This window comes from Numida meleagris, chromosome 2 (genome assembly GCF_002078875.1).
Source record: "Numida meleagris isolate 19003 breed g44 Domestic line chromosome 2, NumMel1.0, whole genome shotgun sequence".
NCBI classification, from domain to species: domain Eukaryota; kingdom Metazoa; phylum Chordata; class Aves; order Galliformes; family Numididae; genus Numida; species Numida meleagris.
The window spans coordinates 82,634,074-82,649,715 of record NC_034410.1 but is presented as its reverse complement, the minus strand read 5'-3'; the positions used below and the strand labels follow the sequence as shown (position 1 = coordinate 82,649,715).

At 37.0% G+C, this 15,642-nt stretch overlaps 1 protein-coding gene across 2 annotated transcripts in view; it reads left to right on the top strand.

Moving 5' to 3' along the window:
* Window positions 1-15,642, top strand: part of TMEM245 (transmembrane protein 245) — an 82,111-nt gene that overhangs the window by 18,003 nt on the left and 48,466 nt on the right. For both annotated transcript variants that reach the window (XR_002435868.1, XM_021388758.1), the window contains exons 6-8: window positions 2,032-2,201; window positions 12,641-12,745; window positions 14,036-14,118. Coding sequence is in view for 1 of the 2 variants with exons in the window: in XM_021388758.1 (XP_021244433.1) it covers window positions 2,032-2,201; window positions 12,641-12,745; window positions 14,036-14,118 (358 nt within the window). In the remaining variant the exon portion in view is untranslated. The remainder of the gene's footprint in view (window positions 1-2,031; window positions 2,202-12,640; window positions 12,746-14,035; window positions 14,119-15,642) is intronic.

The following is a 15,642-nucleotide window of genomic DNA, read 5'->3' as shown; positions in this document are numbered from 1 at the left end:
TGCGAACTTGTCCTGTTCTGCCATCAGTGCATTTACCATCAATTGCGTTCTATCATACAGAGCTTCAGTCTACAAGTTAGGTGCTGTAGGTTGGCACTGACACAGTTCTCTCCTGTTTGTTTACCACATGATCTCTGTTAGAAAGCTTATTAGATTATTTAATTTAAGAGAATAAATTCTGTATTTGCCACATGATGGTGCCAGAGGCAAGTAAACCAAATCTCAGTGAACTGTGGAGTGAGCTCTTCATACACACGAGTTGCTTTAAAATAATAGGCTTTTGTGGAACCTAGATAAATGCACTGCAGATATTAAAAGTTAGCCTTTGGGGCCATGGATGTCATTTTGGGTATCTCCAAACAGAAGCAGTATGACTGTTTTGGAGGACGGGAGGGTTATTATGGTGTGGAAGTGTGACAGTAAGTAATGGATCTAATTTGGAGAAAAACAATCCTTCTTAAAACTGTATTTGAAGCTAGTGATGGGGAGTCCAGTATCAAATACTGCAGTAAATATATATAGGATCATATAATGTTTTTGTGACTCCTGTTTTCATTGCTGCTGCAGTAAAATCAGTTGTAATATAAAGGTTGAATAAAAAAGAATATGGCAAAAATATCAGGACTGTTAAAGGCCCATTAGCTTCCGAGGAAAATTTTGTATGTAGCATACTTCCTTTGCTTTCACGTTCTTTATCGTGATACTTCACGAGTTCTGAGTATACACCCAGTATGCGAAAGAGAACAGAGATGTCTTAGAAAAAGACTTACGTAGAAGTCTCTGGGCAGTATCTTATTGGAGGTAAACAGAGACCTGTGTTTTTGTTTTCCTTAACTGTAACGCTATACTTTTCTAGTGTTGTTAAGTACAGTGGATCTACATTAGGAATGTCAGAGAAAAGCTACTTTTGGTAGCAAAATGCTTCTTTTCAAGAGGGAAAGAAGTGGGTTGTTCATCGTGTTGGAGCGGGTCCTGAGGAGGTCCACAAAAATGATCAGAGGGCTCTAGCATCTCCCCTACAAGGACAGGCTGAGAGAGCTGAGGCTCTTCAGCCTGAAGAAGGGAAGGCTACGGTGGGACCTTATAGCTGTGTTCTAGTACCTGAAGGGGGCCTATATGAAAGCTGCAGAGGGACTTCTTACAAGGGCAGTTAGTGATGTGACAAAGGGAAGTGGTTTTAAACTGGTTAGATTTAGACTGGATATCAGGAAGAAATTCTTTACTGTGAGCGTGGTGAGACATTGGAACAGGTTGCCCAGTGAGGTTGTGGATGCCCCCTCCTTGGAAGCATTCAAGGCCAGGCTGGATGGGGCTGTGAGCAGCCTGGTCCAGAGGGAGGTGTCCCTGCCTATAGCAGGGGGTTTGGAAGTAGATGATCATAAAGGTCCCTTCCAACCCAAACCATTCTATGATCTATTTCTTTTATCTGGTTTTGAGGAGCAGTGTAGATTTTTATGAAGCTTTTTGTGGTGATTTTCAAGCCAGGGTACAAAGCTGATCTCAGGGTAATGTTTTAGATGTTTAAAAGCAAAAATTATCTGTAGTTCTATTTCAGTTGAAGGTTTGTGTATTCACTTTGTGGTCTGCTGTCAGTCCTTTTCATTAAAGATGTAGATTTAGCAGAATAGAAGGCCTAAAACTCAAGGAATGAGCCTGAGCAATTTCTCTTACATATAACGTACTAGTAAGTTCTCAGTGTGGTATTGGTGCTGTGTGTGTGAACATACGATAAATCCACTGTACTGGAATCACGGGTTGACACCTGCTTATCTCAGGCCTTGCTGAAATCTTAGGTACTGAAGTGTGCAGTGTATGGGCTCTTCTGTTCTTGAGCAATTTGAATTCCATGTCGATAAGCATGTCTGTAAAGTGAATGAGGAGATTAGTAGTAAGATCACTTCAAATTCTGACGGTGATTTCTAATCCAAAATAAAACTTCTTGTTTCTTTTTTGTAGGTCTTTCATACTGGCGTAGTTTTGTGGTGCTCCTCTGAAAATCACTAATCCTTTATTCCCTTCTTGTGGTTGCAGTTTGGGCACTGAAAAAACTCGTGGTTCATTTTGGAGTTTTGAATTTCATGGCAAACCATTGCAAAAGTTGGTGGCAATTTGTTGAAAACTTTGTGAAAGAACGTCAGGAAGCTCTTGCACCGCGTCCCATCAGAGGGCTTGGGAGAGTCATGCTGAAGCTTGACAGTAAGGTATTTCTACTTACTTCCTTAAGCAACCGAAAAATTTGTTTTGTTCTATGTTAACTGTTTGCTGAGATGCTTTAACTCCAAAATGAATGTCTGTCATTAACGAACATGTCTGTCATGTAAAAGTGTATCTGTCTTACACTGTAACTTAGACCTTGTTTCTTCTGTCACCATTCACGCTGAAGTACACGTTTAACTTTTGTTAGGTAACTGCACGCAGAGCCTGACAGAAGTCACTTATAAAAGTTGAGTTAGCTTTAGAAGATTCCTAATCTGAGTCCTGCAGACTTCTTAAAGTTCAGTCTTCTTATCTCATTGCAAAGATTTTAAAGTTAAACGTACTGAACTTGTGTATGAAAGATGAAATGTTACTTCTTCTGTTGAGCAGACTTAAGGATCTGAGCTAGCTTGAATGCATTTGTTTATACTGTGTGGACAAGTAGTTGTTGAACACAGTGGCATAGTACAGAATGGGAGCTTTCTTCTGTAAGAGAAGAAATATGAGGGGTAAGGTATTTGGGAAGGCAGTTCCTCCTCAGTTCCTTCATCCCCTTCAAAATGTGTATTTCTAATTGAAGAGTTAAAAAGCTTCCTAAAATTTACAAAGGCTCCTCCATTCAGAATTATGAGTTCTGACTTAACCTGGTAAATAATTTTGTTTGTAATAGTTGTGCCAATGCATAAGAATGTACTTTCTGTAACAGTTCTGTTGAATTATTCTTGCTTTAGAAAAAGCTGTTACCTCAGAGTTTCAGTAACATAAGGTCTGCACCCTGTAAGTAAATTTGTCAAAGCATTTACACCTGGGCAGATAGCTGTAGATAATACCTCTGAATTCCTACAAGAAAAGGAGGTGTTTGAGCCCAGATTTAATGGGTAAATGGAAGCCAAAAGGTCAGCAAAAGATTGAATGTGTGTAGGAAATAAGTAACGTTTCCACAGAGTTAATTGAGGAAGAAACTGAAAAAGAGAAGCCTGTTTGGAATACAACTATGAATAAATTGAAGGGGTTTTCAAAAGACAGTAGAAGAACTTAATGTGTTGAAGAGAAAAACGTTTACAGTATACAAAGATTTTTACTGGAAGCTTTTGTTTTGAAAGTAAGAAGAATCTCTTGACAGGATAGTATATGTATTGTATTTCCTGTGTTGCTGAGTTTAGTGTTCTTGTATCGCAGAACTACATGACAAAGGATCTTTCCTAATTCTATTAAGCCTTTTTTTCCTTGAACAAGGTAGGGTTTTTTGTCCTAATGTGCACCAGAACTTCCGCTCTTCAGCTTAAATGTACTGAAGGTCAGTTTATACTCATGCTGTTCTTGTCTAAGCAAATGAACAGTTTGGGTGCAATACATTTCTTCATCTTCCCTCCCCTGTTTTTTAGCTAACGGTCATGCTCGTGCATCTGTGCTGTATGTTAGAACAATCCAAGCTCCTTTAGCCGTTAAAAGAAATGCATTTGATATTCTGCATGATCCTGTTGTCCTTGTTTGTGCCTGTTGTAATTCACCTGTGTCATGGGTGACTAGAGTTGTGTGTGGTCTTCCAGTATTTGTCATACTAATGCTTTCATAATCTTTTAAGTTCTACTGGATATGCTTATTCTGAGCCATGTAGGGTCGAGAATGCATCCTATCTCCAAGAATTGGGAAGCAATGCCAGTAGGGTTATATCCATTTCTTAACTAAAAGCTGTTTTTAAAAAAAAAAAAAAAAGACCTGCTGTTCTTTTTCATTGCTCATCAGCCTCTGGCTATGTTATTGGAAATGCAGACAAATTTGAATTTAAGAGAAGATCTTATTAAGAGGAAGGAAAGTAGGGCATTGCTTTTCATTTTCATTATAAACATTAGGGCAAGATGTGCCCATATGTGCAGGTCTGGTTTAAATATGGACTATAGAAACAGTGTCGTTACTGTACTTGTTAGTCCCTAGTTGTAGATTTGCCCCCTGGAGCTGATGGACTCTGCAATTCAGTTGTGGGGGTTTGCTGGAGGAAGGAGAAGGAGAAAAAATTTTATGTTGTCATCTATCTGCTCACCTTGGAACTCAGGAGAATCATGCGTGTTCTCATCAACAGTCAAGAACTAATAGCTTGCTTCAGTCTGATAAAATTAAAAAAAAACACCTTTGTCTTTTAACATGGGGACTGTAGTTTTGCTTTGTTGAATTCTTTAGGTAGTTGTCAGCATAACCGACGGATCTGCGTGCACTAGACTTCTCTTATTTTTGATGTGTTATTGCATGCATGCTTTCCAATAGACTTTAGCAAATCACATGGTTATTACATGGTACTTCTAGGTAGAGTGTACTAGAATTGTATAACTGGAGGACTTTAATAGGTTGTTTGGACTTTGAATAAAATCAAGGTTTGGTTCTGCAGGTACCAAATTTAGCATATAGTTTAAAGCAAGAAGAAGCCAGACAGAATCTCTACCAGTGCATTTGTTATTCTAGGAATTACTTTCATAGACATGTAAGATATTGCATAAATGGTTTTCCAGTAATTAACTGGAAGAATTGCTGTAGCCTTGTTCATTTTGGATGACCAGAATGTTAAGAGTTAAGCTTAATAACCTGTTTTTAAATGTAGATTGATCCTATTTATAGAACTACTTAAATATAGATACTGGTAAGCTAATAGGCAGGTAGAGCCCCCCCAGATTTTCTCTAAAACATTAATAATAAAATGATTGTCATTTTTAGTATGTGATGTTATTTTCTTGTTACTGTATTTATCATCTAATTACAGGAGGCATAAACTATGTAAAAATACCAGAATTTCACATTCTGCTAAAAGCTCAGGCTAAGCCTGGGTTTCTAACCTTTGTTATATTGTGGTTGCTAAGTGGATAAATATATCCATGAGATCTCCTTTTCTTTGCCCCTTAAAAAGCCTCACTTACAGCAGGTTTTAACTCTAATACATGTGAAAGTTGTATGAGAGGCAAAAAGCATGTTGTTGAATCTGCAAATATTTTTACTTTTTTTTCTAGTAATAAATTATTCCATAGGTGAAGAAGGAAAATAGAAACAAATTGTACAACATCAGTTTGAAGTCTTTGAAGCTTTGTTGTGGCTTTTCCGCTACTGTTCTGCTTTCTGTGAGCATACTAAAGCCATACAACTACATAGGAAAACTGGGTCCTTGGTGATATCTTTTCTTTTCGGGTTTCCTGGTGTTCATATTTCCGTGCGAATCTTCTTGCTTCTGATTAAAAAAAAAAATAATAATTGAGTGTTGTTTTGCTTTGTTTCTGTTATTAGAAATGTTCTTAAGTTTTGTTTTCAGTGGGAGCTAATATGAGTTCAGGCAGTTGGTGAAAACTCTCCCTAGATTAATTAAGGCTTTAGTGATCTTTCTTGTGTTCAAGGAGGAGCAAACTTTACTTAGTTCATCTTAACTTTTCACACAGATAAGTAATAACGTTAAAGCTTTTTACTGTTGTTATGCTGCTAACTGATTACTAATAGCAAGAGTTAAGAGTATAGTCTTATAGGAACTAGACCTTAAGTGAGTGTACTTGAGTGCTTGGCGTGAGAATTAGAAAAAGATAAAAATAACCAGAACAACACAGATGTACAAGAGAAAAAAATGATCTGTTGAGAAATATAGAGCCTTCTGCACAGCTGATGGAATTAAATGAAGTCTCTATGTTTATTTGATCTACAGTTTGCTTTTGTGTATATATCAGATTTCTTTCCATGTTGTGACATTGAATGTGAGTGTTGTAATAATATGAATGTGGAACTAAAAAAATGTATTTCAAAACATCCCTATTATATCTACTGTTATTAAAAATGAAACTGCCTGGATGGGAATATGAATGCAATCATTAAATATCTCATGTTAAGTTTTGGTGTTTCAATAATGTGTCCTTGAAGTACAAATCCTGTTCTGAAGTCTGACATGTTAGCACTCAGAATAATGACCAGGTTATGCTGATTGCTCTGTTAATATCATTGTTTGTTTTTACTTGTTATATCTCCCTTTTTTTTTTTAAATGTTAAATGCAAGAATCTATATTTTACTGTTGAGGTTTTTATACTCTTTTCTTCCTATTACAAGTTAATTCTGTGTCTGAAACAATTTCATTTTCATTCTGTGGGTGACTGCCTGCCTCTCATTGCTTTCCCCTCCCTCTATTACTGCATTTTTCAATAATTTTCCATTGTGTTCTTGTCTTTTTTCCCTTTTCTTCCCTCTCCCTCTGCCACTGACAAGCTGTGGCACTGGCTTAATAAGAAGGTAAATAAACAGCAAAATTGTGATTACAACTAATTGATTCTACGGTCTTGGGGAGGTTTTTTGTAGCATGAACTCTCCTTAACATGCCTTGCTTCTTAGTTTTCTCTCCCAAGTGTTTCTTTTCCAGCTCTTGACATAAGCTACGGAAGGTCATATAGTTCTACCTGATCTCTTGTCTTCTACTAAAATAAATGCGTATAGTCATATGTTTGTACAGCAGAATATTGCATTAGCTTTTCAAGTGGTAGTTTGATTTAGTAGCACTTGTATTTCAAAATGGTTGATCTCCACCTGCTCCCCGCTTGTATGCGTGACAAAGTGAGTTAATTCCCTGACTAGACAGCTGTTCTCTGCTCAGGGAAAGCATCAGTTATGTGAATTAATGTGGGAGTGACGAGGGTTAGGGCTTGAGCCACAGTCTTGAAGCTGGGAACATAGGTGCTTGCACATACTGCATTGCCTGGTTTTGGTCTGTGCTATTAATGTCTCACTTTGAAGTGTCAAATTGGCCTATATATTCAGTGATACTGTAGCATGAGTGAAATGGAAGCTCCTGCCTGGTCTGAGATCTGCTGAATCCAATGACACTCTGAAAAGAAGTGATTGCTAGTTAGAAAAAAAAAAAAACTAGAAATGTTGGTATAGCTAAAATACTTGTGTGTCTGGGTTTTAAAAGTATGTGGTGTGTTATATATGAAACGTACTCCTCGGTTGACATGGTTCATCTTAGTCCCAGTGGACTATAGTTCTTTGGGGAACCATCATACCAAGAAAAGTTGAAACTGAATCAGTCTGAGTTTGGCCTCAGGTGTGACTGAGATCTGGAAGACTCAGTGCAGTGATATGTCTGAGACCTGAGCAAGTGTTGTTGTTAGATCTGTACATCTGAAGAACCTCAAGAGTTTTGGCAAGGAAAATTTAGGATGCGATAAAGTATACAAAAACTAGGTAACTGATAGGGGGAGGAAAAAAAATAAGTAAAGTATGTAGAAGTGGGTTATGCTTTCAGCACCAACTTTTGTCCTCACTTATCACTTGAGTACTACAGGGCTAATCAGAGTGCTTTCTCAGTTTATAAACAGCATTAATCTTTGATCAGCCACCTATCAATTCTACTCAGTAACAATTGAAGTAGAAACCATAGATCTGCCTTGCATGTTGTGAAAGATACCTGAAATACTGTTGTGAATGATGCTGAAAACAACCAGAGCAGAGCAGTAGAGCATGCAGGCCATGAAGGGCACTTGCACAACCCTCCACAAGGTTCTTTCAAACAGTTAAAGAAGGGGGGTAGATAGCTGACGTCTGCTGGATGACAGATGAGGAGCGATGCTACAAGTAGTGCATAGTTTGAGCAGTTATAATGAATTTAGCATGTTTAATTATGAGTATTTAATCACTGAGCTAGGATTGCATACTTGGGAGGGTTTCTGTGTTTGTAAACAAGAGGGTAGAGTTCCTTGTTTTATGGTTCAGTTACAGTTGCCCACTAAAAGGGCAAACTTCAGATTTCCTTTTGCCTTTGAATATAATTTGGCTGCTTTAAAGTTGTACTTCTGTATCCCATCTTTGAAATGTTTCTGCTCTCTAGGTGGTTTGTGATCGATAAACACATAGAACCGTAATGCTTCATACAAATTTGGATAAGTGATCGGTTTGTTTGCATGCTTGAGGTGAGCTGCTAAGTTCAGTGAGTCACAAATAAAAGCTCAGTCTCAGCTACTTTTGTCTCTAAGTTTGCTTGCTTTTTCGAAAACTCAATTAGATGGATCAATTTTTTCAAATATTGATATGCTGTAAAAATAATTCAGTTGCTGTAACTTTGAACTCTAAGTTACTGGTGGTTTTTTTTAATATTAGAGAAGTGAATTACTGGTCAAAAACCAATGGATACAACTTCTTAGAAGAGGATTATTTAGTTCCTACGAGATGTTTTTGAAGCTAATGTTTGACTTCATATGTTTATAGGAAGAGAACCTGAAAGTCTTGTAGTGTTACGCATAGTTTTGACTTCTGAGCATGATGAGCAAGTAATAATAGCATTATAGTTAAGGTGAAGAAAAAGGAAAACCACAAAATATTGTATGAACTATATCAGGTTCTTCAGGATTTGGGTTTTATTTTTTGTTTATTTAAAAATTATACTTTACCAAAGACAAAGAATGAAGGAGGCTTGTAAGATAGAACATTGGAGTCAGTTAAAAAGTTACTTCCTTTAGGTCTTTCTCTTTTTCTACTCTGCAGGGAAGTACATTTGGGAATGCTAACGTAAGTTCCTGATAATCCACTGAGAATCACAGAGAGACAGAGTCTGAAGTGATGATTGGCTGTGGCTGCTAGTGATAAACCTTTGCTTTTTTTCTTACTGTTCTAAGAGCCGTCAAAGAGCTACTTGAATTTTCCTTTAGCAAACAAGAATGATGTATAATCGTGTTTAATGTGGCATATATGGCCCAAAGTGGAGAATAGGTTCTGCTGGGTTAGCGTGATTTGTTCTATGACATTGTATATGGCAAGAGTCTTTAGAATTATTAAATGCTTTGTTGTTGGAGGGATGTGAGTATGAGTGGGCTTGAGACCTCATCTAGATTGTTTTCCAGTGTTAACTTAGCTATTCATATGATTCATTTCAGCATAGCCTGAATTGTATTAAAATTACATGCTTCCCCTTATTCTCACCAGATGATATTATTAAGATGATATCAAATATTAATTGAACTAAAGGAAAATGTTATCAGTCTACTGCCTAAAAAGGTATGGGAAAAAAATCCTGATAGATTGTGAAACAGCGGTTAGAAAGAAATCGCCCTTGTTGGTAATTTCATGTGCATTTAATGCAAATGGAACAGATATCCAGGTATGCTTCACTATGCGTGAAGTGCAGTTCATAAAATGGTTTAAAAAGAAGTTCTGATGGCTGTGTGGCTTGAGGACATGAAAATAGGAATTCATAAATGATGTATCTTGCTGCATAACCTGTCTAGATAGCATGATTCCTGATTGCTAGACATGACCAGAAGTCTTCTTGCAGCTAAGTGTAGTAGGGTTTGTTTCTCTATATGAAAGTTGTAAGCAGGGAGTACTTAACTGAGAGGCATTTTGAAAGAATGCAGCTTGGCTTGGAAACTTATTTCTACCTTGAGATAAATTCTAAAAAATTTATTTTAAAGCTGATCCCTTTTCCTTTAAAACCTTGAAAATTAAAGATAGCTTTTTGCAGTCAGTCTATTACAACTTGGTAACATTTCAGTTTGGTTTTACAAGTGTGACCTTCTGTAGCTTAGGAGCCTGGCTTTCCTTACCTTTGCGTAATTTTGGATGTTGTGGCAGCATCAGCTTCCTGTTGTTAACTAATTTTTAGATAAAGAAGCTCAAAACTGAATTTAAAACTTGTATGATCTCTGGCTGATGACTAGTGTTTAGTCAGTATGTTTGTATTTGTGTGCATGTCTATGATTTACAGAAGAGATGTAAAGGGACAACCTGATTCAGTGGTAAGTACAAGCACACGGGGATTTAGCGTTCTAACTTACATGCAGTACTAAGCTAGTACCAATGAATTATTTAACATGAGTGTGCCAGGGTGAGTGCTTCCTGCTAAAGTATTGTGGGTAAATGTAGAGGAAGGGAGGGAAGCTTAATAGCAAGCAAATTAAAGGAGATGGTATAAATATAACCCTAAGTTAATGTTGTGCATCTGCTTTCATGATGAGGATACTGAATCCAATTCACATCTCTCCTCTGATTTGTTTGTACCAGTTGTGTAATGTTGATCCCCTTAAGGCTGTGGTGAGAGATGTGATTGAAGTACCCGCAGGCTTACTGCGCTTGGCTTCCATGTAGGTTGCACGGGCTCCTTGCCCAAGAATATAAACACGAAATGGGCTTGCATGGCTGAGGTTGCTGCCTGTGCTAGTGCAGCACCAGCACTGCCATTACTTTGCTAACTAGATTACAGGTAATTGAGGCTTCACATGTGCTGCAGCTGAACTTCAAAGGCAGTATAGCTGTACTCCATTGTGCAGTGAGAAGCATCAAGAAAAGATCCCTGCTGGTGATGTTCAGAGAGTCCTCATCCTGATTTTATTGGAGCTTTTTCTTCTCCCAGGAGTTGCTACAGTGGTAAAACACCTAAAACGTCCAGCCTCTGCTGCTGGATGAGATTCTTCCTGTTGGGTATACTTGCGCAGCTAGTGACGCTAGAAGTGAGGCAGGTTTGCGTTCTAAATGTAAGACTAAGTGATGAGTTTATTTTGTCTCTAACTTAGAAAGTAAATAACAGTTTTTACTTTAACTAAGAAATCCCAGGGAAAGCTTTATTGTTTTTATATAGCTTCAGTTTAAAACCCATGCCATAAACTTTCCCTTCCCTGTCCATCCGTTGTTTTTCAGGGATAGTTTTCGATTCTCATCTTTAAGACAGGGGCTTTTATTTTTGCCTCTCTTGCTTAATTCTTAGATGTATGTGAAGTCTGGAAGTAAAGGGCACTGCAAATCCTATTTTCAGTCTTGTTTCCAAAGAGCTAACAGCCCCAAGTAGAGATGAGTCAGAATTTTTCTGAAAGCTACAGTATTGCTACAGGCAGGTAACCTCCCCCTGAGTGTAAGGCATTTCTGATGGCAGAGATATTTCTGCAATGGGGGAAGATGTTAAAAATATCCAAAGAATAAGGTTTTGCAGATTCCTTCCAGTTCTACAGAATTCCTTTCTGCAGGTCATGTAGATCTTGCCACAGAAACTTGCTGGCTCAGCACTGGTTTCTGTTAGAAGGATTTTGCTTTCTTCCAGCTTTTTTTTTCAGTATTTTAAACAGCAGTTTTAAAATGCTGAGCATAATCCTTGCCATGATTCAGATCAAACAAGGAATTGGTTGTAAAACCTTGAAGCTTAAAGGGGAAAAAAAAAAAAAACAAAAAAGCTTAATGTGTATTAACTGCCTAGATGTTACAGGATGAGCCTCTGTTTCTTTTCAAGTAGGAGATATAACTTCTGTGTTAAGCAATTCCATAATCAGTCATGCAGCAGTCCATAGTAGTTAGTTATTGGTTGTGGGTTTCTATGTAGGGGTGGGGCAAATAGTGAGGAAAGAACTAAGGTAAACCATCAGTAAGCTCAGTTGTTTGGGACGATCTCTGTATCAAGAGTTATCATCCTAATCTCTTGATATGTAACTTGTCCTCACTTGGAAGTACTTTCTTCTCCTGCACATTGTCATTGACCTTAGTTCTCTTAAAGCTCAAATTTTACAACTGTATTTTTTAATACCAGATGGAATAAAAATAAAACTTGGCTCTTGAACCATGTAGAAGCTAGAAAAATGTGCTTGATCATACTTGCGTGAGCTTTCAAAACTTTTTATGTGAACAGCCAACTGATGTATGAGAAAGCTCTGCTTGTACTGTGCATAGTCATGCAGTTGAGCAGTTCTCATGTTTTGAATGACATCAGCAGAATTTCTCTAATCTCAAGTGGTATCACTGTTACCTGTGGACATGTACAGAATGTGCCTTCCCATAAACCAACAGAACAACAATCATGCCTGTTCCCTGTATGACTAGGTTTAGCTGATTCATGCATAATACGGAGAATCCTTTTCAGATTGAAAGTAGTTGGAAATATTCAGTGCAGAATAATTGGCCAGAATTTTGGTAATTTAGAAAGCCTTCAGTTTAAGTTCATAAGGTGATAAGCAGCTTTAAACATTTGGAGTAATATCTTGGTAATCGTTTAGGTAACTACTAGCTGTTCAAGTTCCAAAGTCATGGTCATACTGTACAGCATGCCTTGAACTTGCAAGTTCTGTGCAGGTAGTATCTGTAAGTTTCCAAGTTGGTGAAGGACAGGAAGCAGGAAACAAAATCAAAATCTAGGTTGGTAGTTGAAATGAATGCTAGCCTCTTCATGTCTGCTAAGTAAACGTTGAATTATTATTTGCTTTGCAGAGAGCTTGCTGTGTCTTGTGGTAATGTGTAAATGTTGTTTGCGAAACCATATGTCATACCATGGCCTTAATCATGCTAACATTGCTTGTTAATTGTCCATCTCAAAGCTTGGGCATTAATGCTGTTTGATTAGAGCCTAGTTTTGCACTCAGTTGTAAATAAAGATAACAGTGCTGTCAGATAACATCTAACATGGCTTTCATTACAGATTGATTTATATGCCATAATTTTTTTCCTTTTTTTTCTGCACAGATGATCGTGTGGTTGGAGAAAATGCTAGATAAAATAATCAGCATTTTCATAATATTTTTGCTAGTGATAGGAACCCTTCTCCTAGCCCTGCTCCTTACTGCAAAGGTACAGTGCGCTAAAGAATGTCGTCACAGAGCTCATGTTTAAAAGCTGAATGAAAGTTACTGATGTTCATGCAAAATTGTGTAGCTTAAAGAACCTTTTGAAGTATTTAGGAACTAAATGTTCTATAGTCAAATTCATTACCATTCCAAGATTTTTGAGGATAAATGCATATGTATTCATTTGTATATTTATATCTGACATAAGCAGTCTATAGGCATTTGGAGATCTGAAATTTATTCTAGTAGTACAGTTGCTAGCTTATGTATTAATGTAACTGTTCTGTTTTGCATTTGTTTACAGTTTTCATGTCAATAGTAGAGCTACTTAGAATTTTGGTTTTTTAATTTACCTTGCATCAAAAACGTATATGTGAAATGCTTAAGGTTTGTTTGTCTGTTTGCTTGTGTGATTGCCTGTTATAACCTCATAGTATCCTATTCAGAGTTCAAATGTGCTGAGGTTGGTTGGTTGGTTTTCTTTTTTTCACCAGAAGAGGTCACCCATGTTTTTTGTTTTGTTCTGTTTTGCTTTTTCCTTTTTATTTTTCCTTTTTTTTTTTTTTTTAATGGAGCTGTATTCATAGTTGGAACAGTCAATGGAGACTGAGTGGTTTGCTCGAATACAGTTGTGGAACAAATATCAGATGGATTCTGATGTCAGTCTCATTTCTCCAAAATGTAAACTTACATAATATTGAGTACTTAAAATTGAAAGCTTTAAATGCTGTGCAAACGTTCCAGCCTAAAGCTTCCTTACAATCAGAAAAGAAACATTAAGATATTTATATATGGTGTCTTTTATCTTCCTTATTGAAGAATTGATTTGGTGAGGCGCTTCTTAGTGTGGTTGATCACATTAGAACTGAGCATTCATTAATTTTTACGCTTCTTTGATCCATGCCTTGGAAAGTCATATCTGAAACTTAAATGCTTTGTATTTTAGTACTTCTCTGACAGCATAGCTGTAGTTAGATATTATTTTGCTTTAATATCCCCAGGTGTTGTTTTTTTTTTCCAGTTGATGAGGTTTAAATTTCCATTTGCTATTGTTAATCAAACAGTGCATGACCAAAATTGTCAGACTATCGTTTATTACACTGATTGCTTTTCTGGGTTAAATGGCACTTCATTGCTCATAATGGGTCTTCTGGGTTGTAAGATTTATTCTTTAAATGTGCACGAAACTGGGCACCACCTCAGCCCCACCCAGCCTCCCAAAAAAGTCTCTCTGAATGTAGGTAGAGTTCTAGTTTGCATTACATGACATTTCTTCTCTCTGTATTTAATTTAGGTACATCAAGAGAGCGTTCACATGATTCAAGTCACGAGCAGCTTGATCAATGAGACAGTAGCCAGTCACCCAGAATGGGCAAAGTAAGAATGCTGAAGTTAAGCGAATAGTATAGGGTGGATGAACAAGCTTCCAGGTGCTCTTACAGATAGTTTGGTTGTTCTGTTGTTTTGATTTTTTTTGGGGGGGGGTGTTTTTTTCTTTGGTTTTTGTTTTGTTTTTAGCTTAAATAATTCCGTAGGTGAACAAAAATGGGAGTGACTGTTGCAGGCAGATGTAAAAGCTGAAGTGTCCGAAGTAGCAATTTTATCCATTATTCTGCAGGAGATGCATGTGGTATTTCATCTGAGAACTGTTTGAGCTTTGGTGGAGAAGGACAGCTGTATAAACTTCTCTAGTTACAGTTTTGGAGAAAAAACTTGCATAATGCAGAGAATAGAGGTCAATATTTCTTCCACTTTTACTTGGAAAAGTAATGGTGAAAAATGCTATAAAAGACTGTGAGCTGAAAGCTGTTTTATATTTTCCGTGTAGAGAGCTGACTATAAAATGCTTCTGACAGAGTTGAATTTGAAAGAAATGTTTCTGGATCAAACCAAAAAAGAGTTCAGGGATAGAAAGAATGGTGGATGGTGAAAGTTTGGTATGAATCACTTAGTAAAGGATATTCCTACTTAGAGTAGATATTATGTACACTGGGAAGACACTAGATACGATATATGTAATGATTACAGCAAAAACAAGGTAAATATTAAGGAAGGGAGAAAATTATAAAATAAGTGAACATGGGTGAATAATAAGTCTGCAGTAGTGAGCAAACTGATTGTGTTAACAGCAGAGTGGGAGTAGGTAATAAAGGAAGATTATTCAGATTTGCTTTTGTTCTGCTTCAGCTAAACAGACCTTGAGTAAAAGTAAGTTGGGGCACTTCATGGGGGGGGGGAAAAACAATCGTCTCCTAGACAAGAATCCTTGAAGTGACAGTGGTTTAATAAGGTTGAAAGAAACTGTGTACTGTATTATAAGAGCAAGGGAAACTTTCAGAAATAGAACTAAAATAGTATCATTGATAAATGCTGTAATAACGTGTTTTAGCAATACTGAAGTAATCTCAGTCAAGAGAGACCACTTAAGTGCATTTGTTTATTTCTTTGTGGCATCTCTTATATCATTTAGCCTTCCCATTTTGCCACAGTATGAAAATAAGTAGGAGTAATGAAATTGGAAGTTTGAAAGTCCAAAGCTTATTCACATAATGAGAATACTGGAGTATTAGTGGAGTAATTAGCAGAATTTTAGTTAGAATGTTTACTTGGGAGTGTTTGCCTCCAAATTTGAAGCATTCAAAACACCATATTTTAATTCATTAGGAATAAGTATACCTTCTGTCAAATCTAACAAGCTTAGATTTCAGAGCTTGATACTTAGATTACGTTTAGAAATGAGTTACTGAAATGTCTTCAGATTCCAGTGCAGAACATTTCTGAAGAGTTATATGTACACAGGAAGGCTTCCATATTGAGTTAATTCAAGAAATGCAGCAGTTTTGATTCCCAAATGTTTTTTTTATTATTATTTGAAGGGCTCCAACATTAGTCATTGAATAA